Below are 26,977 nucleotides of genomic sequence, written 5' to 3' on the forward strand. Positions count from 1 at the left end.
TTAGTATATTGAATATGATTTTTTTTTTCCTTTTTCTTAGTGTTTTCAACACCATTCAACTTAATTTTCATAGAATTAAAAGAGGTTTATCAGTTTTATTTATTCATGATAAATGTTAGATTTACACAATGAAATTTATTAAAAAATGTAACTTATTGTAATATTATAATATTATATATACTTTATAATAAAAAAGAATTATACTATTTGATGGGTCAATTAATTAAACTGTGTAAATTTTCTTATAGAAATTAATTTGTATGTAAACTAAGCATCTTATATATATGTCTGTTATATATAAGACCTCGTAATGCCATTTTCCTAAAGTGTCGCATATTCCATTAATTCTTGGGATATCGATCCCAAGAATTCCTGCTCGATCTGTGTTTAGAATATAAGATAAATTAAGTGTATGGAAAGTCAGCAATTCATGATTGACTAAATACATTAAACAATTATTATTTAAAAATAAAATCAAAACAAGATAAATAATAATGTTTCTTAGAAAATAAAAAATAAAAAAATATTTGGGAGACAGCTAGCTTATTGAACAAAGTGGCCGCCAACCATGCACTATATATGACTAACGTTTGAGGTGGATAGTGCACCGCACACAGATAATCGAAGAAATTAATTAATATCCATTGTAAATTAATGATTTTGCCAAATCATAAGCAATGACTGGATCAGAATTATCCTAATTAACTAATGGATCGGATCTGACCATGCTGTACATGATCATGATCATACACGGATCTTCAATCTACACGGTAGATATATATATATATATATGTATATATATATATATATAAGAAATAGAGGGTAAAATATTTATATAATGTTCACATCAATAATAACTACTTATTTTGTCGTTAGTTAGTACTCCTAACTATAAGCCACGTACGTACCTTGCTCTAGGGGTGGATTGATTGAAGCCTGCAGGCAATATTGTTAACCGTTATTAAACTGGTCCCGATCATGGAGTGTATCATAATTAAGTAGCATATATAGTTATCAAATCTAAATGATATCAGAAAAGACAGATCAAAATTAATGGGATTCCCAGTAATTATTTATACAGTCAACGTCCACGATCGAAGAGTACAATCGCATATATAAACGTACACTAGTTTTAATTTCATTTGCTATTCAATCCATTAATCCGATCGATGTAGGACATTTACCTGTCAATAAAAACATGGAAGTAGCATCCATCTTGTACATGTAAAAGTTAGATTAGTGGACGACTTTTGTTAAGTATACGTAGTATATATACTGAGCCGACAATATACTCATGATGTATATATCCTGGCTGCTATGTTCTAGTTCTAGGCAGCTTTTAGCCCATCGATGGGTCCGGCATTTATATATATTAATGTTACTTTTATTTATTTATTTATTTTTGTAATGGATGGCCTAGTGACGTTGCTATATTCATGTGCGCGTTTTGTTATTTGGTGTACCGGCCAGCAGTGCAGCAGTGATATTCATCATGTGTTCTCATGTCCAGATATACTATTGCACATGATAGTGTTTTCTTTTTTATCAATGTATTAATGTAATTTCTAATCCAATACATAAATGAAAGAAAAACAACATTCAACAACCGGCAGTATGATATATAGATGTATCATCATCGCCGTGGGACATGACAGAATATAAATCTTTTGCATGCATGCATTCACCGCATGATGCTATCCATTAAGGCGGTACAAAGAGAACGGAATATATAATATAGTTATTCGTAAGCAAATGTGTGTGATCATTTTTGCTGCGCAACAAGGCAAGAGCCAGCTTGTGACTTAATCACGTACGCCGGAATTTATATCTAAAGGTAGAAGAGAGTGACAAAATTCTGATCATCACGAGGTAATTGTAAATGAGTCAAATTAAGGAAAACGCCGATGGATTTGAAAAAAAATAAAAATAAAAAAAAGCCAGAGAGATAGAGAAGAAAGCCATTGGTGCATATTATTGCAGGGTCCATGTTGTGATCAGCATGCAGAAGAGAGCCACAAATGAAAATTCTGGAGTTTGGCCTAGAAAGAAAAATTTGTACGGCGCCTCATTAATGGACTAGGACAGGGACCGGTTTTGAAAAAACATCATGCATGCATAACTCTAAATTTAGTTGGACTTAAATAGTACTTGATCAAGTAACTGTCAAATATATATAATTCATGTGATGATTAAGTAAAATGGTTAATTATAATTTTCAAATATATATTGCATGGTGATAATTAAATAAAATGGTTTTATAATTAGCCAGCTCACAAGATCATCAGAATAACTACTTTTATAAGAACCTAGTTTTTGCGCCCTCCAATGATTAATGCATGGGGACTTTGTCACATGCATCAGTGTATTTAATTCACAAAATAATAAATAAAAATGTCCGACTCACAATCCATGATGATCTCTTCTACTTGTGTGAAGAGTTCAGAATAACAAATTATACGATCCCTTAAATCAGAGATGGCATGATCGAAAGTAGATCAGGATGAGATCGATCAGGCCGGGAAGGATCTTGATCGATATATATATAAAACTGTCGCCTTTATCATTTGTTCTAAGCGGAAAGCGATGGGTTGGAAAGGAACAAATCAAATGCCTATAATTAACTAGTTAATTAATTATTATTATTATTTAAGCATTAGAGATAGGCTAGGACGTTGTACATATGATCATATATATATGCTTTCAAGATCGAACGACAAAGTTTTTTTTTAAAGAAAATGTCGTAATTCATTGATTCATCAAGATCAAGAAACTTATATCTATGACTCGATACATGCGGGAATATTCTCATATAACCCATTTAGAACTCCACCAGTATACTACTGGACTAGTTTGAACTTCACTGCTTCTAATACTCTTTACAGACAAACATCTGAAAGATAAAATAGAGACTCAATCTCACATTTTCATAGAAAGTGAGAACTTAACCTCTACAGACAAACTGTCTAAAAGACAAACTTTTTTTTTATGTTTACTATACAATAAGGAAAATAAAAGTAAAAAAGGAAAAATTATTATTTGGACCAACTCTGGTAGACTTTGACAGCATATGAAGGTAATAAGTTTGTCTCTTTTCAGCCACAAAAATCATATTTAAAAAGAACTGGTAGTGGCAATTTCGGTGATCCGGAGCATGTGGCAATAAGAGTTGCCAAAATGGATGGTGCGTGAGGACCATGCGCAGTTGTGAGCAGCGTGTGAGGACTACGCACAGTGATTTCTTCAAAACCGACACTATTCTCTTAACGATTTCCAACCTGAGAGTCTTCTTGTACTGCCATGTCTCTCGAGAGTTACTAGAAAACTATAGATCTAACTTTTTTGATTTTGAATGAAGAAAAATAAACTTAAAAAATGAGGAAATGAGAGAGAGAATGAGGAGGAAAAATAAGAAAAGAAAAATGAGGGAATGAAGAGGAAGCCGAGGCCTCCTCCTCCGGCAAAACTACTCAAATCTGGAGGGTCCTTTTTTTTTTTTTAGAGTGAGAGAGACTAGGGTTCCGGAACACTAAAGGTCAATTTTCTTTCATTAATATCAGTACGTACTTACATGATCAAACGCATTTTTCTTTCAAATTATGTTTATCAAGCCAAGTCGTCGATCGCCAAATCTACAAAATTCAAAAAGTAGGTAATAAAAAAAAGATGGCAAGGAGGGGTTTTCGGACTGATGTTCCCCATCCCTTTCCAGCACCTACCACCCGCCGCAAAGCCTTGCACCCCCAGGGCCTCGATCAACCCCAGCTTGCTATTTACTTATCTAGAAATATTTAAAAATAAAAATAAAAGTACTAGTCCTATTTCTAACGATATAATTAATATTTAAGCCCTACTTTTATTTGGGATTCTCATTTGATGGCTAGGGTTAATTGGTTATGCATGCCGACAAACCACTCAAGGCTATTCATCATGATACCGTACGGACATTATATAATTAAGGAGCAAAAGCTAAAAAAAAGTTTTAAATTGATTGCTTAGGTTTGAATTTTAAAAATTCTACGTTCGATTTAGGTGGGTAGTTGATGATCATCTCGAGAGATCAATAAAAGAAAATTAAAAAGGTTATAACAAACAAATTGAGAATAAATTTTTTAAAATAATAAAGTGAAGGGTGGAATGTCATTTTACATGAATTTTCTGAATCTTTACCAGAACCATGATGTCCTGCCTACCAAGTTATATAATAATAATAATAATAATTATTTATTACGGAAATCGCGACATTTTTTTGGGACAAGATATATGTTCCTCAATGCTCATGCCCGGTCCTTGGATAGGACAAGCTGTCCACAGAAAAACAAGCTTCACGAATTAAATAGAAAATTACCCTTTAAATGAATTTAGGATGAAATGTACGTACGTACGTGTGGCGCAGGTACGTAGAGATGATGTTCTCGAATCTTTCCCGGCCATTTAGCTTATTATATCATGCATGTAGTTATAAAGTTGCCATCGATGTGACTATATTATTATCCAATACATAGATAAGATCATGTTCAGGACCAAACATGATATTAATTATAATTGTCTGTTGAATTATGAGTAATAAATGTGGGTTTCAGCTAACTTAATTATTAAGTTGTTGTTTCGCAACCACAACATCATTAAAATTGCATGCCTATTTATAAGCATATATATGACAGGACAAGAATAATGTCCTATATATCATGCTTGTTGTAACTATTGCTTGAAAAATTAATTGACACCCCCTCTAATCTAGCTAGCAGTACTGTCTACTAAAATCACAAATCATAACCAGATTGGCTACATTTCTCCTCTTCATTTCTACAAATCACAGTGAAGATGGGCTACAAATCACAACCAGACTAAAAATTATAAATCGTTAAAGGTTGATATGTGTTTGTTGCTATGGCACCCATTATTTCTTTACCACCAAAGCTCACAAATTTACTCCCGGTAGCAATTGTTTTGGAGCAAACCGAGTGGGTCTTCTAACTTGTTGGATGGCCTGGAACTTTTGCTTTGCTTCTTCCACGAACTTTGAGTTCCCCGAAGCTGAACAATGATCTGGGTGCCATCTCTAGCGCAACAAGTAAAATATGTTTCTTACAGCAAGGTTCTACAATTCACACAGTTTCTCTCATATCCCGATAAAATTTTATCGTTTTCGAGCCCTTCTCTTTTTCTCTTTACAGGAAATCCTGTATACTAAAATTCTCTTACAGTTCAAAATTTATCATAAAAATAGTAATTTTTCAATTATCCGGAAGGAACCCATATGTTCATTTGGGAAACTAAGCTCGGGAAAATTTTTGTAGAAGATGTTTTTAGAATTAAAAGAAGACCTATTTGATTAAATCATGAAGAAAAGCCTTTGAAAAAAGCGAACAAGAAAGGTTTCAATGCTAACCAGTGGAAGTTTCGTATAAGCATTCCTGAGCTCTAACGCAGTGTATATATAGACGAAGGGAGTACCTCTGTGCTTTGGGGGGAAGAGGAGAATGAGTGAAATCAAGAGGGAGAATGAGAAGAATAAGAGGGTACAAAAAAATGGATAGAGAGAGAGAGAGAGAGAGAGAGAGAGAGAGAGAGAGAACGAAATGAAGAGGAGAAATTTTTCATCAAAAAGAAAACCCGGTAATGCGGGAATTGCCCAGCCCAGTTGCAGGTAGAGTTTCTCCATATTAAATGTTCTGTTTTCTCAATTGGAGATAACTGTTTTTTTTTTTTAACTAAACTTTTTTTTCTTTTTGAGAGAGTAAGATATCCAATTTTATTTATAGGCCTTAATCAGAAGAAAACCGTGATTACAACCATCTAGAACTAAACACGATGCATGTGCATTATGATCAATAGAAGGAAATTAAAACACATGTCAATAACCCTATTTTTGTTTTTTTTTTTTTTGGTTTTCATGCGATTCATGAGCTGAATCATCATGTTATGAAATAACTTTCAACTAATTTGTAGAATACGAAAAGCCTTTCGTATTAATATATACGTTACTCGATCCTTATATCAATAATAGCGTATTAATATATACGTTACTCGATCCTTATAAAACTGTAGAGACACAGCTTATGAAACCATATATACATACATATAAAATATTTATATATATATATGGTCCCCCCCAGCACAATCAATGGCCGCAGGGCCACGCCGAGCGACAAATACGACTCTAAACAATTCTTATGAAAAGAGATCCACTGAATCAGCCCCCCTTTTATACAGTTGCATTTGGGCGGTTGACCGTTGACTTCCCCGGGATTTGATTTGCTCCCCCCCCCCCCCCAATTCCATTCCCTCTGTTGCCACAATTTCCCGTTCCGTTTCTGCCCACTACCCTATAAGTTTTGAGTGTCGATGTTTCATGTGGTAAGTTACGTAGTTGTCAGGGACTGTCAGGGGCTAATTAGTCATGTAGTATTCCCTTTAAAATAACCAAAAGTACAGCTAAGAGGAACATAATTATACTCCAAAACCCACTCCCACGCTCATCATTGCGCGTGTCTCTTTACACTTTATCGAATAATGTGTTCACTCATATACGCGTAGCCAGCACAGGTTATAATGGCGCGTGAGAGTCATTTTTTACAGAAAATAATGGGGAGGGAAGGCTAAGGAGGTGGGGGCTGCTGTGTATATAATTCATGTCCGTATTATGAGAGGGCCTTTCCTCTTTTTCCAACTTTTGCTCTCTCTTCCCTCCCATTTCTCTCTGACCTAATTGCCTCCATCTCTCTCTCTCTCTCTGCTCAACACCATAACCGGCACTGGAAATTCACCTCTAAATCTTCAGAAGATCCGTCTAGGTTTAGTGGGTCTTTCTCATCATCTTGTACCACAAACCACCTAGCTAATCTAGATCCCATCTTTGAGCCATACTTCTTATTCCTAGCTAGGACTCATTAATTAACACAAGAACACACGCACGCACTTTACACATATATATACCACTATCTGAAGTTTTTGCTGAGTTTGGAGGGTGAAAGATCGAGGAAGTAGAAGAGCAGGAAGAGACACAAGTTCTTCAGTTTCGAGAAGTGAGCGATCGAGCTAGCAAAGATGACTCCGGCTAATTTGGCAGGACAGTTCGGTGATACCACTTACACCAAGGTGTTCGTTGGAGGTTTGGCTTGGGAGACCCAGAAGGAGACCATGAAGAAATACTTTGAACAGTTTGGGGAGATCTTGGAGGCTGTTGTCATCACTGACAAGGCCACTGGACGATCCAAGGGCTATGGATTTGTATGCTTCTTATTTTGTGATCTTTTGTCATCTTTTACTTTCCGGGTACATATATTGAGGAACTTAGCTCATTCTTCCATGTTAGTATCTGTTTCCTCTTTGTGATTGGTAGATCTTGAAAATTTGTAATAATCGATCGAGACATCTGGCAATGTGCTTCTCACCGAAATGGAATTATAAAGGAAGAAGAAAATATGCGGTTAATTATTATTATTCTTATTTCATGATCTTGTAATGGAGATTAGTTGTAAAAAAATAGATTCTTGCATGTGATGGTGAATTACTGTTTTTCTCTATTTCAGGTAACTTTTCGGGAAGCTGAAGCCGCCATGAGAGCCTGTGTCGATGCTTCTCCTGTCATAGATGGGAGGAGGGCGAACTGCAATCTTGCTTCTTTGGGTGTCCAGAGATCCAAACCCTCAACACCAAAAAATGGTATATATTTGTGTGTATATATAATATGGATATACCTTTCTTCTTCTTCTCTATCGTTTTTTCTTCCAGTAATTATTTCACATTATACGGGGGGTTATCAGTTTTTTTATCTGATATATCAGATCTGGAAAAAGTTTCACAAAGTCTTCCATTTTACTTGTCTTATCCATTGTCAAATGCAGCATGAATATTCTTCCAAATGAAATGAAAAAAAAAAAAAAAAAAAAAAAGGCCTCTATTCGATGCTTCCATATATATAAGGTTTCCTAAGAAATTATCTTTCGCAACATGCCTAAAACCCACTTTCTTCACAATCACATATTATATGTTCATCAGTAGGATATTTTTCTCAAGCTGAAATGCACATTCAAGCAAACATTATACGTTTTCCATTATGCTAGTTGCATGTTCTTTCTTTCTCTCTTCTTCTTCTTAATACGCATACAGCTAGGTTTTCAATAAAGTAACTTTTTATCTTTTCTTTGGGATGGATTATAATAAATTAATTTCATTCAACAGGTTTATTTTTATCAATATAGAGAAGATATTAGCTTTAAAAAAGAATTGATGAAGTACTAATCAGCTGTAAAATAAATGTGAAATGAATTGGACAGGAGGAACAGGCAGAAACTTCAGGGTAATGGGCTCTTTTCAGACAGGGTTCGGAGGTGGAGTGGGAACAGCTTTTCCTTCAGCAGCAACCTTCCCTCATTATGCCATCCAACAAGGGATACCTTATAATCTTTACGGGTACGTACGTATGAATACGCGTTGCGCTTTTTTTTTTTTTTTTTTTTTTTAATTTTAAAGACGTCCTTCTTCGATCTGATCTTTGTGTATGCATGGTCAGTAGCACGTGCATTGCCACCTTAAGCATACCCATCAAACCTCATTAAACTAGGATTATTATCAAGCATGCTCACGATCTATCGCCCTAACCAGCCATGCACTCCTCTCTCTCTCTCTCTCTCTCTCTTCTCTCTCTCTCTCTCTCATCCACTTTAACACGCTTTTACAAGTACTGTTGTTGCAACTACGATAGCATTCATGCGTTGGCAAAAGCGACATCCTTTTTGCACGTTCATGCATGCCAGCATCACATGCATGTGTGTCATGCACCATTGTATGAAACACGTCAGGAACACGTTCTTGTGCCTAGACCGTACATTTTAATTGCATATATGCATACCCCGAGTCATGCATCATGCATGCGATGATATGCCTCTATATATGTTCGTATGCTAGCTAGCTAGCTTCAAACACTAATTTGAACTGTGGATTTTTTTACCAGTTGCTTATTAAATTCCCAACTTCAACTAATAGTAACCCTTTCCTTTCCTTGTTCATTTGATCGCTATTTCAGGTACTCCACATACTCGCCAGATTATTCTTACCCCACGGTTTGTACAAATTTCGCCTTTTCCTTCCTTGTTTTTCACACTACTTCTTAACGTACAGCTTCTTAGGATGCGTCTGGCCGAAGCATACTTTTTAGGAGATGCAATGACCTTTTAACTTTAGGTGATATAAAATAAATAAATAAAAATCTTCAACAGTTTTTTTTCTCCCAAACAAATTATATTGGATTCCTCCTTGTCTCGCAAAAACAGAACAGTTTTTTCTCCCGAATCCTATTGTGAAATATGATAAGACATATCTGATTTGAGAGAGAGAGTGAGAGAGAGAGAGAGAAACGTATTCCATCTTTAAAATTATAACTCCCGAACAAAAGTATCATTTACGGCTGCAAAAGTATTTTACAATAATGGCATTAGCAGTGTTAGAATGTGTAAATATTGTATAATTATTTTAAAAAATAATAAAATTTATTATTAGAAAAAATTATTTTTTAAAGTAAATTTTATATTTTTTTATTTTTTTTTAAAATAATTACACGATCTTTAGACGTTTATAAATATCATTTCTCTTATTATTATATATATATATATATATGTAAATATATAGTTAATGGTCTTTTCCACAAAAAAATTCTCTGGTTATATGATCTTTCGAAGTTAATTAGTGAACATCATAATTGCGATCCATTGATCTGCAATATCATTTAATTCCAATAATCCGTGACCCGGCCAAGTTTTTGTCTGCCAACACCATGCATGCCCTATTTCTTGCCACAGGTTTGAATTTAATTTAAGACTATCAATACAACAACAGAATGGGGCAGCCAAAAGGGACAAAGAACTCCTCATGAGCATATCTTTGAAATCTCTATTTTTAAATAAATTAATTTCTGGATTAGTATCCGCTTTATAGAAAGCGGACATCAACATGGGTGTGATTTGTAGCAAAGAATGATCAAGGAGAGATCAAACCAGGCCATGTCTCTTTCTCTCTTCTTTATACCCATTTAGAGAACCTGCAGACTCGTGGTCCACTCTCTCAGTTACTTTTTCACGGTCTTCGAGAAAAACCCACTGAGCAGTCACCACCATGCATGAATATATAGTTTTTACTAACTTTTTTTCATCAATTATGTACGTTGACTGGCTGCAAGAAAACATAAGCTGCAAACAAACTACGCTTGGATTTTCTGCTTCGTATGTAGCTGCCAACCAGACATTATAATTATCTATGAGGCAGTAAGATTCAAAATTGGAAAAAGGTCAAATTCACATTTGAAATTAGTTGTCTAGCTGCGAGGACGTATATATATAGTACTCCGAACGCATGCTAATTATTTGAGCACATTCCCATGTAAATTACGTCTAATACCTATATGTACGTACCCAAATGTGACCTAATTTCTATGTGACATGTGACACATCTTTAATTTGGGCCCTAGTTTTGGACATGCATGCAATAACCTAGAGCTATATATATTAATGTAGAAAAACAGTGTGCTATATATATATATATATATTATGTATGCTAATTACATGTAGAAAAATTATGTATCTAGTTTGATCAGTTTTTATTGTGGCATGCACAGAGCTACTATAACGTGTATGGAGGGGCATCTTCCCAATTCCCAATGTATGGAACGGGACCTGGCGGGATGGTCACCAGTGCGACGGCTGCGGCAGGGGGTTTCTACCAATATCTCCAGTTTGGGGAAGGGAGTGGCACTGGAGCTGCGGCCACCGGCTACACTTCTGGATCACAGGGTTATGGTGTCAACTATCCACATAACCTGTTTCCATATTCGGCCATCAACTCAACTGGGGGTTACCCACAGCACTATGGTGCACCCATGTCTCTTGCACCTACGCCCGCCTTGCCATCAGGTTTGTACTTCATAAACAGCCCCGCGCATTCAGATTCGTAGACATTATTTTTCGAACTATATAACCTTGCATTGTGGAAAATAAGTTTTTGCAAACGCATTTTACATTCATTTTGATGTTCCAAAACTTCTTAAAATATCATCCGGCCAGCTTGTTAATTGCCATCACTTATAAACATGTCGATATGGGTTTAGACTTAATTTGGGGTTTCAGAATAAAACTTCAATGTAGATCAACTGCTTTTAAGAACTGTAAATATCTAGTAAAACATGTCGATATATATATGTGTGTCCTTTTGATTTGATTCAAGGAGTTACTAACATCTTTGACAGTGTGTTTTGCTGTGCCCCAGGCGTGACCATGGCTCTTCATGCACCAATTCCTCATCGCTAGAGATTCATCTCAATCTAGCCACATCGAACTTCTCAGCTGCTTCTTGAAGTCTCAATTCTTCAACCTTCGGCCTAACCATGGTTCTCTCTGTCACTCTCTCAGTGTCTAACATAAGCCCAATTCTGGTGATTTGGGCTTCTGCACACATACATGGCCCCCAATAGGGGCTAAATATCACCTCCAGTATTGGAGGGACGTCATGCATTTTTCCCCTTTGCATCTTTTTGAAAGAAGGGTTCCTTGAAGAGAACCATAGCATCATGTCATGCCTAACAACCAACTGATCAAGCTATTGGAATTAGCTAAGACGTTGGAAAATAGTTTTTGAACCTTTGCCCCGGAAAGGCTGGGTAAAAAGAAACTATAGTACTTTGTAACTTTAGCCCGGGAAAGGCTAAGACAATTTAAAGACATGGGTTGCAAAAATTGTAAATTTCAACAACTTATACAGCGAGCCCCTCACTCTAGAAATTTAAGTTTTGGAACGTCGACTAATCCCTCAGCTTCAGCTAATAACCTCTAATGGAGAGGCAGTTTTAGCTAATTCACGGGCGCATGGAATGCCACCCCAGCTTTTTTGTATGTTAACGTAGCTAGTTTTAGGATTTTAGACGTAGGGCCAGTCACGTCTTTAAAAAGCCTTCTTTTTTATCAACTTCTCTTCAACTTTTTAGTAGTGCGTCTAATCAACCGTCTTGATCCCTTAGGTTAAGGGGATGCAAGATCTTGTTTTTTACTTTGTAAATTCATTAATGTGGCTATAAACATTGGAGTTTTAGCCCCATTTAATTAATTTCTAAAGTACTTTAGGAGGGATAGTGTTTTCTTTTATGCATTTAGCTTTTAGTAAATTTTTATCATCCTTTTTGAGAACTCCATCTATGGATGTGGAGCTAGCTCAAATCATCTGCATGCAACCCGGGGAGATATTTTGGTTCCCTTGGGTTTTTCTCCACTAACCCACATAAACCATGGTTAGGACTTAGGTTAAGCTCGTCGCTTTCTCCTTCTCTTCGTTGCTTTGTCATCATCAGCATTCACCACAATTACCGCCATCCTCTCTCACTCTCTCTCTCTCCCCCCCCCCCCCCCCCCCCCTCCCCCCCAACATTTACTTTGAGATGGAACAATTGATACTCTTTAATCATGTGTAAGCCTATGGATTGGATTGTAATTAGGGATGCTACTTAGAACGTTTCAGAATCATTTCCAATCATGCTGGTTGAGAATGGATCTGATACTTAATTCTGCTGTGCTTTTAATTGAGACTCTCATCCTTACTTCTACCAAGTGCTTAATCTTTCCATGAAAAATATCAAATTTAATATTGTTCCTGCTCATCAAGTTGGAAATTATCATGTCGTGGTGTCGACTGAAATTTTTTTGTACTGATCAAGTTGCTATGCAAGTGTATCGGATCAAATTTGTTTTGAACTGCTGTTTTTTTTTTTTTAGAGTAAAATCAAAGTAACTTCATTACATATCAGCTGAAACAACACTGCAGAGTTTATCAGTCAGTACTAAACTCATAATTGCTGTAGGACCCTGATCTTCTACCCAACAGTGAGATACCTCATGATTACATAAAGCCATATTGGCTAACTTATGTGCTACCCTGTTCCTTCTCTATATGTAAATACAATTGACCAATCAATATAGTAATTGAAAACCTTGTTTGTATCTTCTATAATCTATCCAAAAGTAGACCAATCCTCTTCAGTATTCTGCACAGCTTTTATAATCTTTATTCTTTTGTGCGTCACCTTCAAACAAAACTCTTTGAAAACCCAATTTTGTACACATCTCCACATGATCCAGCCTCCATAAGGCCATACAGTCCGCTGCATTAGATCTATATATTCCCTGTCTTTGTTCATGCAAGGCAGCCAATATTTCACCATTACAATCTCTAAAAATCAAACCTATAACCATTATCTGGTTTTTAACGTCAATTACTGCATCAAAATTTGTTTTGCAGCAATCTTTTACGGGTCTCTTCCAGCTTTGAGCTATTCTCTCGATCACCCTATTGTGTTGCTTCTCCTCTTGAACCATATGGGCTTTAATGAAATTCTTCCAAACTATTCATATATAGATGCATGCATAATTATCACTCTCTAAGGAGCCGAGAACTTATCTTCAAAGATGAACAAGTTTCTTCTATGCCAGATGTTTCTCATTATGACCACCGTAGCTTCAAGTTGATCCTCCTTTAATTCACTACACAGATCCTCCCACATATTTAAGAAATTTTCCCCATAGCTTGACCATTTCTGACGTGGAGTACTACCCCTTTACACCCCCCAACACCACATCAGAAGCTGCTGGATAGCTCCACAACACATAAGTAATTGTTTCAACTCCATTCAAGCAAATAGGACATATATTATAATCAATAATCTTTTTGCTGCAAATATGATAAATGATACTTATAATCGTGAATGTACAAATACCACACAATCATTTTAAAAAAAATAAATAAATATAGAATTTACATAAAATAAAATTAATTTTTTAATAATAAATCTTAATTTTTTTAAAATGACTACACGACACTTACATACTTTACGATTATATGTAGTATTACTCATTTAAACCCCACAGCTTCTTCCACTTGTTTTAAAGTGCTATTGATGCCTGCAGTACCCAATTCATCGCATGAGTTTTTGCCAGCTTTTACCCCACATTTAGCAGAGGCGCTGTGCAAAAGAGTTTTTAGCGAAATATATCTATAGCGGTCCCTGCATGGACAAAATTAATAAATGCGACGTAATTCTTTATCACATGCACATGAAAAATAAATTGACATGATAACTCCATGCTGATTTTGTCGTTGTCGTGAAATGACAAGGGCAATTACCGGCCAATAGCGACCATTTTAAGTTGTAAATTATTTTCCAGCGATCAATACGAATATTGCCCGCACTCAATATAAAAAATATGTCGAAAATATCTTTCAAAATAAACGATAGGCATACATGCGAAAGTAATTGTTAAAGATACATTCATTAAACAGCTCCACACATTGGATATCATTCTCCAAGCAGGAAAACACATTTTGTTTGATGTGAACGTTTGTGCGTGTCACACACACACACACACACAGACCAATTTGCTCACCCACAAAAACGTCCATAGACGGGGACTGAAAATTTCTAATTTTTAAAGGCTTTCACTCATGTATATATTTGATGCAGATAGAGAATAACAATATATATAATTAGCCCACAAGTTCAAAGATTATATTTTGAATTAAACCCGTTTATCAAAACACAAGCTCGTGAAAGATTTAGAAGGTCCTCGAGTATTTCTTAATTTCATACATGATTGAAGATATGGAAACCAGATCCTTGTTTAGTGCAGATCCACCAACAATCCTCTTTATGCAGTCCGAGAGCCTGGTATAATATAGCAGCAGCTGTGTCAATGCCGCCCTCAAAATCTCCATACCACACAGTAAGCTACTGAAAGAAGTTATGACGTCTTTATGCATCAGCTCTATTGCACCTTTCCATCTACTTGCAAAGTCCTTCACCAGTGGCTCAACTTCTCCAACGGCTATGGGCTTCTCGGAACTAGAAGTCGGGTCCTCCGCTGATAACAGCTTGCAAATTAGCCCATTTCCTTAAAACAAACAAACATATGACAAAATATTGAAACATTGCATCGATTTAATACGTACAGGCTCGGGTCTTTACAAACTTTATTATATCACTGAAATGCTCTAGTAGCAGCTCTTCCTGCAAGAAGAAACAGATGAACTAAAACAAAATGCAAACAAAAACCCAAAAGTCTGGAAAAAGGGGCCTAAACAAAACAGAACATCGATAGGGAGAACGATATAAGCTTCAGAAGAGGCATTTGGTTGTTTTCAAACTTTATGTCAGCACATTTTGCGAAAACAAAGTTCTTCCCTTACATATATATCAGCTAGTTCCCAAGGAGCTTCCTGAGGGGATTAAAGGAAGCATTTCTTGCACACCCGTCAGTAATATCAATTGTGTTTCAGTAATATCAAGAAATACAATCTTTTGAAAGAGGGGTAAGTTTGAAGATAGCAACGTTCTGTTGAGACAGGAATCAGGACCAAGATTTCAAGGAGATGCGTACACTCCCTTCAGTCATAGAATAACAACTCATGGACAGTCATCATCAACTGTTCTTTCTTTTTTTTAATAAAAAGAACATATATATTCAGTTTCTAACAGCAATTACTTAACCCTATGGCTTCCCTAGATGTCTTTATAATAAGCATAAAATACAAAACAAAACAAAAAATCACTAGCAACCCTAGGCACAATTCTTCAGTTTCAAGATTGGTAATGAAAATTTTTCCTTTTGCATCTAAGCTATGTCTCAAAGCTGTTGGTTGACAGTTACCACAAATAATGCTGTGTTGCTCTTCAGCAACTCCTCAAAGTGCATTTGAATTTTACCACCATCTGGACTAGCTTCCTGAAATCCAACCGACAAACATGTTAAAATTCACAGCAGCTTAAGGCCAGAGGACACTGCAAATTTCATTAGCAACAAATATAAGCGAATATGCTGTCCATCCAAAAGGCATTATAATGAAGCAAACTTGTCCAAAAAGTTTTTTTTGGATAAAAAGGAGCTGGTCTGAAAATTTATTGCCCTGACTACCCCAACTTCTACCTTTACATTAATAAAATTGATTTCATATTCCAGAAGCGAATAAGAAACTAATCCTTACCTTCAAAACAGAAATTGTCATGTCGTAGTTGTTAATCAGAAACACAATTTGTAATTTGGTTTTTGGGAATACTTTTGCAAGCTTGATAAGCAAGTCATCAACAGCCATTCTCAGTCGTTCCAAATTCAAGTCAGGCTGCAATGTTGAGGAATTATGTATTTTGAGAAATTGATCTCACCATGAAACCAAACATATACATGTTTCATTACTTCAGTTCTGTCTGTCTCACCTGCCCATCTCCATATTCAACATTGAGGCGGATTAGTGAAGCTGTGAATTCAGCATAACGCCTCATGACATAGTGAGGATGAACATCATCTTCCCATAACGTCTTCACATTAGCATTGCGCAGGCTGTTGAGATGCATATCAAATACCATCTTGAAACGGGGCCATAGGGAAATATTGACCTGCTCAAATTGAGTTAAGAATGAGTCACCATTATAATTTGTGGTAAGGTTAAAGATCCAAGACACAACAGCAGAAGAGTTTCAACAGTTTTCTGCCCCTGTACCATTTTACTGGACCTCCTATCCTTTTTTGATGTCCAATTATAGTTTTCCAATGTGAAGACTTAAAGGATCTTAGATTTACAAAATAAATATTCTAGACATTGGAGAAGAGAATACACAAACTTTGGAATCCGTGTAAAGGACAAAGAAATAGGATCAAGAGATAATTTTTTCTTCATAAGTTGGCAAAAACATAAGCAGGATTGAGGGAGAAATTTGAAAATAAAAGCCACCTATCAAATAAAAATTGCAAAATGAAAGCCAATATGTTGACTTGGAAACAAATTCTAGTCATTCAGCAATTGAGTTCCATCGCTTTCAAATTTCAGGAGTTTTTATAAGGTGTGGCCAATTAAAAAGGGATTAGAAGTATTTTGAAAGGACAACAATATTGAGCCATCTTCTGTCAATTACATGAGGGCTCCACGTTTTTGCAACCAAATTTTGGCGGCTGAGAAAATCTGAAATAAGCCATTAGATCCAAATCGCTGAAGCAGTACAACAGAGGATATGGACAAAGGGTCAGCTGGTCTTAAGCTAGAGGTTTTGGGAAAGAAAATGTCAATTCAACCATATTTTCTTCCTGATTTTTCATATATGGTAAGTTCTCCTGTATTCATTCAAAGAAGAACATATGCATATATACTTTGTCTAAGGTTTAAAAAAATTAATGACCCAACAATGGAGAAATTAACTGGACGAAAAAAAAAAAAAAAAACTTTTTATATGTTGCAGTCCTTAATCATTTTCCTAGTTATACCATTCCATTTCTACCTATCAAAAAAGGTTATACCACTCCTTTTCTAGCATTACAGGTAGTCTCTCTTCCTAGTTACAAACTGTGCCAATGTATCTTTAGACAGAAATCTGAATCATCGTAGCTCAAAACATAAACATAGCAACTATATTAAAAAATAACAGACCTTGTCTAAATATAAATCCAAGCATGGAATCCGTCGCCGCGACATTGTGAGCTGAAAAGTAAAACATCAGTTACAAATTAACCACAACCAGAATCACTATTCAATACAGTTTTGAGTAATGAAACAATGATTGTTTTGGAAAGTTCACTAAAAATCAGAACTGCTATGTCTAACCCCATATGATATAATCAAAATACAACATGAAACAACAGAGAACATTAAGAAGTAAAAATAGGAATGATCAAAGCTTGGAACGCTACCTGATGCTGATGTATTATCCGAATCATGAGCATTAAGCCAATTGCATCGTAACAATTTGGAAGTATTGAATTGAAGTGCTCATCAATGACAGCAAATGGACCTGATAATCTCAAAGAGCAAGCAAAGAATCACTAATCTATCCAATTGTGTTTGGGCACAAAAAACAAAATACACAATTCTAAGTTTATACTGCTCGTGAATCATCTTGTATTTGTATGAAGCTTCAACATATATAGAGGCAGACAAATGCCCTAGTACATGAGAATGATGCTTTATTCAGAGGAGAATGTATAATACAATCTGAGTTGTAAACGTAATGATCAAATTCTAATACAAGTCATCCCATAGACTGCCATTTTTTTTATAAGTTGAATAAAACTTGATAAGAACCGCCGAAACTCAATTGACATCAGTTTTGTCTAGAAACATTTAATGCAAGTAATGCAGGAATATGTATCAAAGTTACCTGCAAAAATTTCATAAAATATGGATTCCTCACCAAAGAAATCATCACAGAAATGATATCTGTAGAAGACAATAAAATGTAAAATGCTTATCACCAAAGGATTATAATTCATTATCATTTAGAAAAAGCATAATGAGTAAACTCCACAGTACTCAGAAGTAGCAGTATCCATAAGCAGCTTGTGAAAACTCCTGAAGAGAACCTCATAAGGATACTTGCTGGAACTGGCTTCGGCTATATGTGGAATTAAAGCAGGTTCATCAATTTCCTGATAATTTCAGACCATGGCATTAGCAAGCAATTAGGTCACGGTGTCTACCACAACTGTCTTAGATTCATTTATAAAAAATATGGAGCATGCTTTGACTGGTAAATGCAATACTAATAAGCATTTTTTTAATACATAATTCAATTTATTAGAAAAGGGATGAAACTTAAATAAACAGGATGTGCGTAAGGATGACTCCCTTGAGAATTAGAATGCAAAATTAAGCTCATGGGAATATTGACGTATAGGTGAAATAATATATAGGAAGCAACTCCTTAATGTTAATATACAGGATAAGCATTTCATAGAATATAATAGAAACAGGCCAATGCCCAAAGAGTTGAAATTGAAATTTAAGTGATTGGTTGCCAAGAGAAGCTACATGCATTATTTCCACAAAAACCATATTTCACAGCTGGCAGAGAAATTATTTGTTAAAACGTATTTAAGAAAACCTTCAAAATTTTTATCCTCTCCCCCAAAGCATAAACAGCAGAGCGATTCTTCAGGGGTTCCCTTCCTCTTAAAAATAGACCAGTGCTTCTAGTCTCCACACCAATCAAATCACTATATGTTGCTATATCCAACTGTAGTTTCTCCAGAGCCAGAATATATGCACGGAAATGTGCACTTAAGACCTGCAGAACATGCAGCTGCACTTCAATACTCTTCAAAAATATCAAGGTGAAGGCATCTATAAGACAAAATAATGAGGAAGAAGAGAAGCGAATGAAATTAAAGCTAACTCTATAAAGATCAAATGAACACTGCCAAGTCCTCATAAAAGTATAATTGCATGGGTGAAAATTTCGTCCGCGTCCCGGCTAATTGAAAAAATAGATAATTGGTTCAAGTATTTACCTTGTTCATCGTGTCAATGTATGCTCCACGGACCTCAGTATATACTTCACTGCCATGTTCTTTGAGGAAGGAAATGATGTACCTGCGTGTTCATGTTTTAATCCTTTTATGATGTGCCCATGATTGACCCACAGAAATATGATAAACAATACCCTTCTGGTGGACAAAGAAAAAGGGAATGACTTCAGGCATAATGGCAATGTAAAATTTTTATTAAGAAAGACACTAAAACAATTTGCATAAAATAATTCCTGTACACTAAATTTATAATACCATCTGACTTGGATAAGTAGCTCTCTTACTTATCTGAATGCCATTGATGCTAATGCTTTAGCTAGCATCACATACAATTACCTGAATGAATGCTGGGGATGCACAGAAAAGCTTTAACCATCAAGAACATTCTTAGCACAGCTCATGATGGGCTCAAAAATATGATGGTGTTTGATCAGCTCCCAACCCCATGATCAAAGGAAAGGATACACACATATAACTAGCTCTTATTATGTAAAGTCAAGTTTTTCTAATCGACAAATCAAAAGAAACAACCAATATATGGTTGTAGTTTTCCCAAAATAGGTTCAAAAAAAGAAAAGTACACGTGTGCAAGAAGAATTCCTAGCTTAATAGTTAATGGTGAACGAAAAAGAATGTATCACAATAAGCTTCTCAGCACAATATTAAAAAAAATAAGGAACTTTCAGCAATAAAGAAGTTGTAATTGGATACAGATATGATGGACAATATAAATATTGACCGATGATAAAACTCAAAAGCATGCTAAGAAGATTTCACAGAAAGATCAAACACAGCCCATCGCCACGTCCTTTAGAGATCCATACGCAATAAAGATTCAATTGCATAACTAACAGGTTAGCTAGCCATTGTAATGTAAACCCATGGGGAAAGAAAAGAAAAAAAAGGGATTTGATGAATGGAAAATATCTATATGATAAAACATTGCCAAAATAACATGTGCCATAACTAAGAAGTTATTAGACACTACTCACTTGTATTTTAAAAGTACGCTCTGTTGAAGGATCTGGATATTTGTTTTTGGTTTTCTCAAAGCATAAAGCTTCTGAACAACAAAGTCAAACGTCTGCAAAAAGATCAAAACAGTAGAAAGAGTTTACAGTTCATATGTCAAATCCTCATTAAATGAGTGATCATATGGTAGAAAATGTCAACTGTTAAAACTTGACTCATAAAACATTCTTTTATTTTTATGATGTGGAACCTCATCAAGGGCCCTTCCAACCCACACTTTGGGACTACATGACCCCACCCACCAAAATTCATAAAGACATCTGTAACTTACTTCGCAATTAATATGTCAATTCGTCCTTGAATGAATGAAATTTTGCATAGCCTACTGGCAGTTGTAATCAATTAAGAGAAAAAACTGTTGACGAAGGTTGTTATTCCTATCCTCATGGCAATCTTTGGTCTTAGAAAAATTACCTCAGACTTCAATTTCCGTTCTAGGTAACAAACTAAAAATACTAGTGACTAGTCGATGTAGATGAATATTTGACTAAGACAGATACTAAGTCTGAACGTTATTATGCTCAAGTATCAAACGTAAGTACCAATAACCAACTTTTCCAAAGGTACAAAAGTGTCAAAATTGTAGTTCTTTACAAGATATGTTAGAAACAGACACAATGTGATCGAAAAAACTACATGTTAGGGTCAGCTCCTCATGTCAACCGAGCTTTTAAGCCCAAAATATTTGTCACCAAGGATGGCTATTATTTCTACTTCTCATATTTTAACGCAATAAGGACTGTTCTTAATAATTGATATCAAGCAGTCTAGACAATCAATCATCCGTGTACAAATCTCTCCGTGGGCATTAACCATAAAGCAACTACAGATTTGTGGATATGATATGCATGACATTGTAGAGGGTGTAGTCTCATTAACATTGTAGAGGTGGAAAATGTACATAAAACAAAAAAATTAAATAACGTTCATCAGCCAGTGCATTTGCAATTCTAGTCAAAAAAACCTTTGAAACTGCTTTCTGACGGAGTTTTTCTAGCTCAGGTTGAACATCTTTTAGAGCTTTTGAAGCTTTGACCATAGGATCCACTTCTACAAACTTCAGCTTCTTACTTAGAATCTCAAGAGTTCTCAGGAATTCATCATTGACCTGGACAAAAATTCCACTGCAAGTATGTAAACAGTAACAAAAGGAAAGGGATAAAAAAAATTCCACATCACTATGTTGACGACGAAGCACAACCAAAATGAAAAAAAACACATGTATTCTCCTCTCAAATCACCCGTATCAATATTTTTACATTATTCACTTCCCTTAAATTAATAGCAACCAGAGTCCTGGTAATGGTAGATAATCTTTTATGATAGAAGAATCAATGAAACTCTTTGATTTGGGAAAAGGGGACAGTTAAACAAGAATAATTTTGGTTGAGTGTGATCAAGTTGCAAAGCTTCTTTTCTTTCTTATATATATATATATAATTAACCAAGTTGCATAGCTAAGACAGACATGTAACAATATCAATCATCACATGAACAGGGAAAAATTTTGTCATACAAAAACCAGTGATACCTCTCCATCAACAATTATGTCAACCATCCGCGGTGGGACTATAATGTCTTCTACAAATTTTGCCAATTTTGATTCTGCCACCTGTTTAAAGAACATATTGAATGTAAAGCGCAAGAGAAAAACAGAATGACTATAAACAATAATTTCACTTGAGTTCCTTTTTATTCCAAGAATAGAAAACACTAATTGAGCACAAAAACAAACTGACTGATGATGGTTCAGAATGAATTCTATTATCCAAGAGTCCTTCCACCCCCCCCCCCCCCCCCCTCCCCCCCCAAAAAAAAGAGAGAATCATAGAATGAGGATGCAGTCCAACTAGGTCATACTGCAAAGGACCGATTGAAGAATTCGTATTCTGCCTGTTTCATTACCTGAGTTCTGTAATTGTGGTCCATACTTGACAAAGCACAAATAAACCCCAAAACAAACTCTAATTGAATACAACATTTCTTAAGTTTTTTTTTTTTTTGGTACTAACTACATCTAGCTCCTTCCACACAAGAAGACTTGAATCAAATGGTTTACACGGCCATGTGACAAGATGAAAGCATCATTAAAATCTAATTTAATCCACAATCCATGTTTCTGGGGTTCTCAAAACTGAAAACCCAACAGAAAATTGAAGCAAAAATTCACAAGAATACCTTGCGATTCTTAAGCTTCAGGCCCATATCCATAGAATTCTCTTGGAGGATTTTTATGTCTGAACTTATGGAACCAATTTCAGCCTGGGAAATAAAATGTCAATGAACAACTCCATTAAAAAGTGAAAGAAAAAAATCCAAACACAAAGAATCAATCCACAACAAGGTAATAGAGAGATTGTATTTCATTTAAAATGAACATGTATTCATGACTTCTTAGTTAAATATCCCAAAGCTGAACCAAAATCACTATCATTGTTCACAAAAGTTTGGAGGAAAAATATGACCACACTTTTTTAAACACCTCTTAAGCAACAACCAATGAAGCTAGTGCCTATGATCAGTGTTTTCTTTTTCACAGCATATAGATGGTCCACTTACAAAATCATCCAGACTTTCTACATTGATCTTTTGTAGTAATCTTTAGTTACTTCCTATATATAAGATCCAGGGGTATGGGATCCAAGAGGTGCTATTTAAATATTTACAATACCAAGAAACTAATGAGGGAATTAACCTAGAGAAAAAGCCAGATCATGCACTGGTCTGCCTTTGGACTTCACAGACATAGTATCGTTGTAGAGGGAAGTCAGGCCTTGTCCTCACTGATCAGACTGGATTACAACATCGGGAATTAACCTAGAGAAAAAGCCAGATCATGCACTGGTCTGCACTTGGACTTCATAGACATAGTATGGTTGTAAAGGGAAGTTAGGCCTTGTCCTCATTGATCAGACTGTGGATTACAACATCTAAATAACCATCAAGATGAACCCCTCGAATAATATAATTTGTTGCTTGTTACATCCTCCGCCTATTTACAGTTGAAATGCATTTTGGGTATAACTTAAAACTAGTCTTTGACCCAAACCACACAGTTCCTTTATGCTTGATCTACCTTTGAAAATACAAATAATTGCACTGCAAATCAAAATATGAAAGTTTTTGCACAAGGTTTCAGCCTTGTTGAAATGGGCAGGAAAGGCCAATGAACTCTTAGCTCAACACTAACCCCTCCTGATGGTGATATCATGTGTTCAAGACGCATTGGGTGGGTGTATACTTACCAATCATAAGATTATTAAAAAGAAAGTCATGAATTATAATTGTTGCAAAGTGGCAGAATTATACTAAAGATATGATTGACTACGTTCTCAGCCAATGTGTGAGGGATTACTTGATTATTTCCAACAACTATGCTTGAGAAGCCATTTAATCCTTTCAAAAAATATGAAAAAATAAAACTTTGCATTATTAATGAAACCTTTGGTTACTTCTAAAAGAAATGAAACAAAGTCTCACTGAAGCTGCAAGTGAGTAAACATTATTTATTGCCAAGCAAGGGCCAACATACTTGAAATCCACTGAGGAGAGTTTCCATCTGTGACAAAATGCTGTCACATTCACGAATTTGATCATGAAGAGACACCAAGTTATCACTTTCATGTATGTAATCCTGCAATGTTCGAAAGATAGAATACCAATAAAGTCAACAGAAAACCTCCAATTTTTTTTATGTTACGCAAAAGGAAGAGTATCTCTGCCACACAAACAATCAAACAAGTAAATAATGTCTTATTCTTCATTGATGTGTGTACGCATGCTTGTATGCACTTCCACGTACACATGATATTAGATAGACTGCAAATGCGTCTCCAACTAAAGCTTGGGAGCTCTGTATATGTAAGTTTAATGGCCAAAGTAAAAATTATCAAAGCTATCCTTCCAAAATGCATATGCCATAAAAGCTATGCTCCATGACCCTTAGGGCCTAAATTCCCCAACCTAATCATTATCACCTTATATTCAGGCTACTTGAACTCTTCTTCTTTATCAGATAAGTAAGCCCAAGTAGATCGTACATACAAGGTAGGGCTATTTTGCAACTCTAGTCTCATGTACATTGATTCAAATAAAATTAATGGAGCCATGTAGCTCAGCTGTTAAAAGGGGAAGGAGGAATGGGATAATCCTGGATTTAAAATTGAACCAAACTTAGAAAGTTGATCCTAGAAAACAATGGCAATGGCATGAAACTCAGAGGCTCAAAACTTTAACTAGGAAATTACACTAATCTTTCATCCAATAAGAAAGTACCTCCCCAGCAAAAAATGTCTCTTAAGAAGAAAATCGGTACAGGGACGCAAAGTTACACCACTAAAGTCTTTGGACAATATTATCTAATAAAGAAGTGGAACAAAAGGACTATTTTGAAGAAAACTTCCTAAAATAAACAAGAAAACTAATGACACCATATTTGAAGAATTACAGGTTTTGCCACAACAAAGCATCAACCACCTTATGCTGTGGACACCATGTTTAAGTCAGTTTTCAGGTTACCATAACTCAAGCAAAGCTTAGAAGGAGAGAGTTACAATATCAAGTAATGATGAATTATATAAATATGTGCACACACTGACACATATGGATCACCACCGAAAGTTTAGTTTTAGTCACCACATACCTGAATCGAGTCTAATTCAACTTGTCGTAAATTGTTCTCGACTCCCTTTGTATACTCTCGTAATTTTGCACCTTTAGACAGTATGTTTGCAACCACCTACGGCATTAAAGAGGCCAAAGAGGTGAGGAGGGAATCGCTAACATATAGAAAAGAACATCAAAATCCATTTTTCAACTGAGCAACAAACTCAATTTAAACACTGAAACAAGAGGAGAAGATGCAAGAAGAAAAGAATAAATACATTTTTTTTCAAAGGTTGCATCTTAAAGAAGCATTAATAAATCCATGGCAAGGAAAATCATCAAAAGTCCAAGAAAATGATAGTGAAATTACATACATCATCATTTTTACATTCTTCTAGTTCTTGCTGTAGGCCTTCCAATGATATATCATCGCTGTACAACATGTCAACCAAATATCTTTTCAAGATGCCGTATTTGTACGGGAGGCTCATGAAACTGACAACGTATCACATAACAAAAGAACGAAGATAATCTATTCCTAAACTAATCAGTTGGATCACTGATTCCAAATAATGCAAAGGTAGCAGTAATCCGTGCAATGATATAAGGACACATCGTACCTGCTCACATCCTCCTCGATAGTCAAGTCCCCAACAAATGCTCCCAAATCAAATATATTTTTCTGATCGTCATTTGTCTCGCCATACGACTGTTCCTACAAGCATGGGAAAGATAAAAAGAAAGCTGAAATTAAGTGAGAACATATTACTTGCACAGTAAATGGTTAGAAATATCATGGAGAATGGTCTACTACAAAGCGCACAATCAGGATTGATCTAAACGCTTAAGAGTCTGTGCATGGGGTATTTATTTTACGCTTCGAATGCTATTTCGTGTATTCGGTCCTCTTCGAATGGGAATCTCCTGGGGTGTTTTGAAGGAAGGAAAGACCTGAGACACAGGAGATCCGCTTCATCCTAATGTTGTGGCTATGTTGAATGACGCAAAAGGCAGTGGAAAATAACTTCGGTTTCCATCCAAGATGCGAAAGATCGAGATTATCACATGACTAATTCGTTTTCAGCTGCTCAAGTTTCTTCAATTCAGACAATTAAGCTAGTGTTTAATGGTTCAAGAGATTTTCGGGTCTAGAAACAAATGCTTGCAAAACTGATGTGTTCTTTGAATGCTAATATACGAAGAACAATCATATTGGCTAGAGAAGAAGCATACAGAGCTATCGGATCTTACAATCGAAAGCAAAATTATGATTTACGAGCATACGATAAACTACAAATACGCACTAAACCACTGCGAAATTTAAAGTTGAACCCTCACAACTTTGTTCGTTGCGACAGCGGCCATAATTGATGAAGCGCTTCAAGGACTGAATACACCTGAGAGAGCTTGAAGAGCAGAAGTTCAGAATGAATGCGGGGTGGATGAAAGAAATTTCATTTCAGATACAGATCGGCAAATTTTTTCCAATTACTACGATTACCAAAGGAAGACTCGTTATAAGGGTCGGGTCGGGCATATAGTTGTGAAATTGGTATAAGCTAAAATCGACATCTGAGTTTTGATTGGCATCAGCTACTGTAGCGGTGTGCAAAATACGTGGCAAAAAAAATTTTTTTTTTTTTATTATGCAAAACGGTGCGTTTCGATATCATTTGAGATGTGGAATTCCCATTTTGAATTGAAATCCCCCCGCATTGAAATCGAAGCTGCTTCAAATCTACTCCCCGCCCGCATCGAACCTCATCTCCCCACCCCCATCGACGAACACTCACTGTCTATTTGAAGCCGTTACGGCATTTTCTATATTTTGAAAGCATCACGCGTTGCCCAATAGAAACTGGGTCGTCTCTGTCGTCGGCCGTAGTAGTCGTCACGCAGCACTCGCGACTCGTCACGACTCTTCGGTCCCCGCGTGTCGCTCTGTTTCCTCGGCCAGCTGCGAAACAACAAGAGGTAACTCCCCGGGTGTATTTTACTTGGGCTCTGTCCGTATTATA

The 26,977-nt window shown here is 35.8% G+C and overlaps 2 protein-coding genes across 6 annotated transcripts; one reads left to right on the forward strand and one right to left on the reverse strand.

The window, feature by feature from the left end:
- Positions 1–6,645: 6,645 nt before the first annotated feature.
- LOC122302324 (RNA-binding protein 24) lies at positions 6,646–11,958 on the forward strand. Of its 4 annotated transcripts, none has more exons than XM_043113521.1 (6): positions 6,646–7,275; positions 7,533–7,665; positions 8,280–8,415; positions 9,029–9,065; positions 10,613–10,907; positions 11,240–11,958. In XM_043113521.1, the coding sequence occupies exons 1-6, from the start codon at positions 7,048–7,050 to the stop codon at positions 11,263–11,265; spliced, it is 855 nt and encodes a 284-aa protein (XP_042969455.1). In that variant the 5' UTR covers positions 6,646–7,047; the 3' UTR covers positions 11,266–11,958. The 4 variants fall into 4 exon arrangements, with proteins under 4 accessions (XP_042969455.1, XP_042969454.1, XP_042969456.1 ...); XM_043113520.1 differs by having other exon boundaries at positions 11,260–11,958; XM_043113522.1 differs by having other exon boundaries at positions 6,647–7,230; positions 11,260–11,958.
- Positions 11,959–14,520: 2,562 nt separating this feature from the next.
- On the reverse strand, positions 14,521–26,471 carry LOC122302323 (vacuolar protein sorting-associated protein 52 A-like). 2 transcript variants are annotated; one of them, XM_043113519.1, is made up of 20 exons: positions 26,298–26,471; positions 25,580–25,668; positions 25,334–25,391; positions 24,997–25,092; positions 23,887–23,988; positions 22,533–22,616; positions 21,886–21,966; positions 21,319–21,462; positions 20,315–20,406; positions 19,305–19,386; positions 18,899–19,081; positions 18,328–18,443; positions 18,176–18,234; positions 17,709–17,809; positions 17,449–17,499; positions 16,244–16,423; positions 16,015–16,149; positions 15,681–15,755; positions 14,983–15,040; positions 14,521–14,894 (listed from the first exon to the last, which is right to left on the reverse strand). In XM_043113519.1, exons 1-20 carry the CDS (start codon positions 26,322–26,324, stop codon positions 14,590–14,592), a joined length of 2,118 nt encoding a protein of 705 aa, XP_042969453.1. In that variant the 5' UTR covers positions 26,325–26,471; the 3' UTR covers positions 14,521–14,589. The 2 variants fall into 2 exon arrangements, with proteins under 2 accessions (XP_042969453.1, XP_042969452.1); XM_043113518.1 differs by having other exon boundaries at positions 25,580–25,674.
- Positions 26,472–26,977: the final 506 nt, after the last annotated feature.

The sequence above is a fragment of the Carya illinoinensis genome, chromosome 3 (assembly GCF_018687715.1).
Source record: "Carya illinoinensis cultivar Pawnee chromosome 3, C.illinoinensisPawnee_v1, whole genome shotgun sequence".
Lineage (NCBI taxonomy): Eukaryota > Viridiplantae > Streptophyta > Magnoliopsida > Fagales > Juglandaceae > Carya > Carya illinoinensis.

Bases quoted from the DNA above. Each gene is read 5' to 3' on its own strand.
- LOC122302324 (XM_043113520.1), top strand. From the start codon at position 7,048: ATGACTCCGGCTAATTTGGCAGGACAGTTCGGTGATACCACTTACACC. The intron at 8,416-9,028 runs GTACGTACGTAT...TCGCTATTTCAG, and splicing joins ATACCTTATAATCTTTACGG to GTACTCCACATACTCGCCAG. The intron at 9,066-10,612 runs GTTTGTACAAAT...TGGCATGCACAG, and splicing joins CAGATTATTCTTACCCCACG to AGCTACTATAACGTGTATGG.
- LOC122302323 (XM_043113518.1), bottom strand. From the start codon at position 26,324: ATGGCCGCTGTCGCAACGAACAAAGTT. The intron at 16,424-17,448 runs GTCTGTTATTTT...CAATTTGAGCAG, and splicing joins TGGATTTATATTTAGACAAG to GTCAATATTTCCCTATGGCC. The intron at 15,041-15,680 runs GTAACTGTCAAC...TTCTTCTTGCAG, and splicing joins GCAACACAGCATTATTTGTG to GAAGAGCTGCTACTAGAGCA.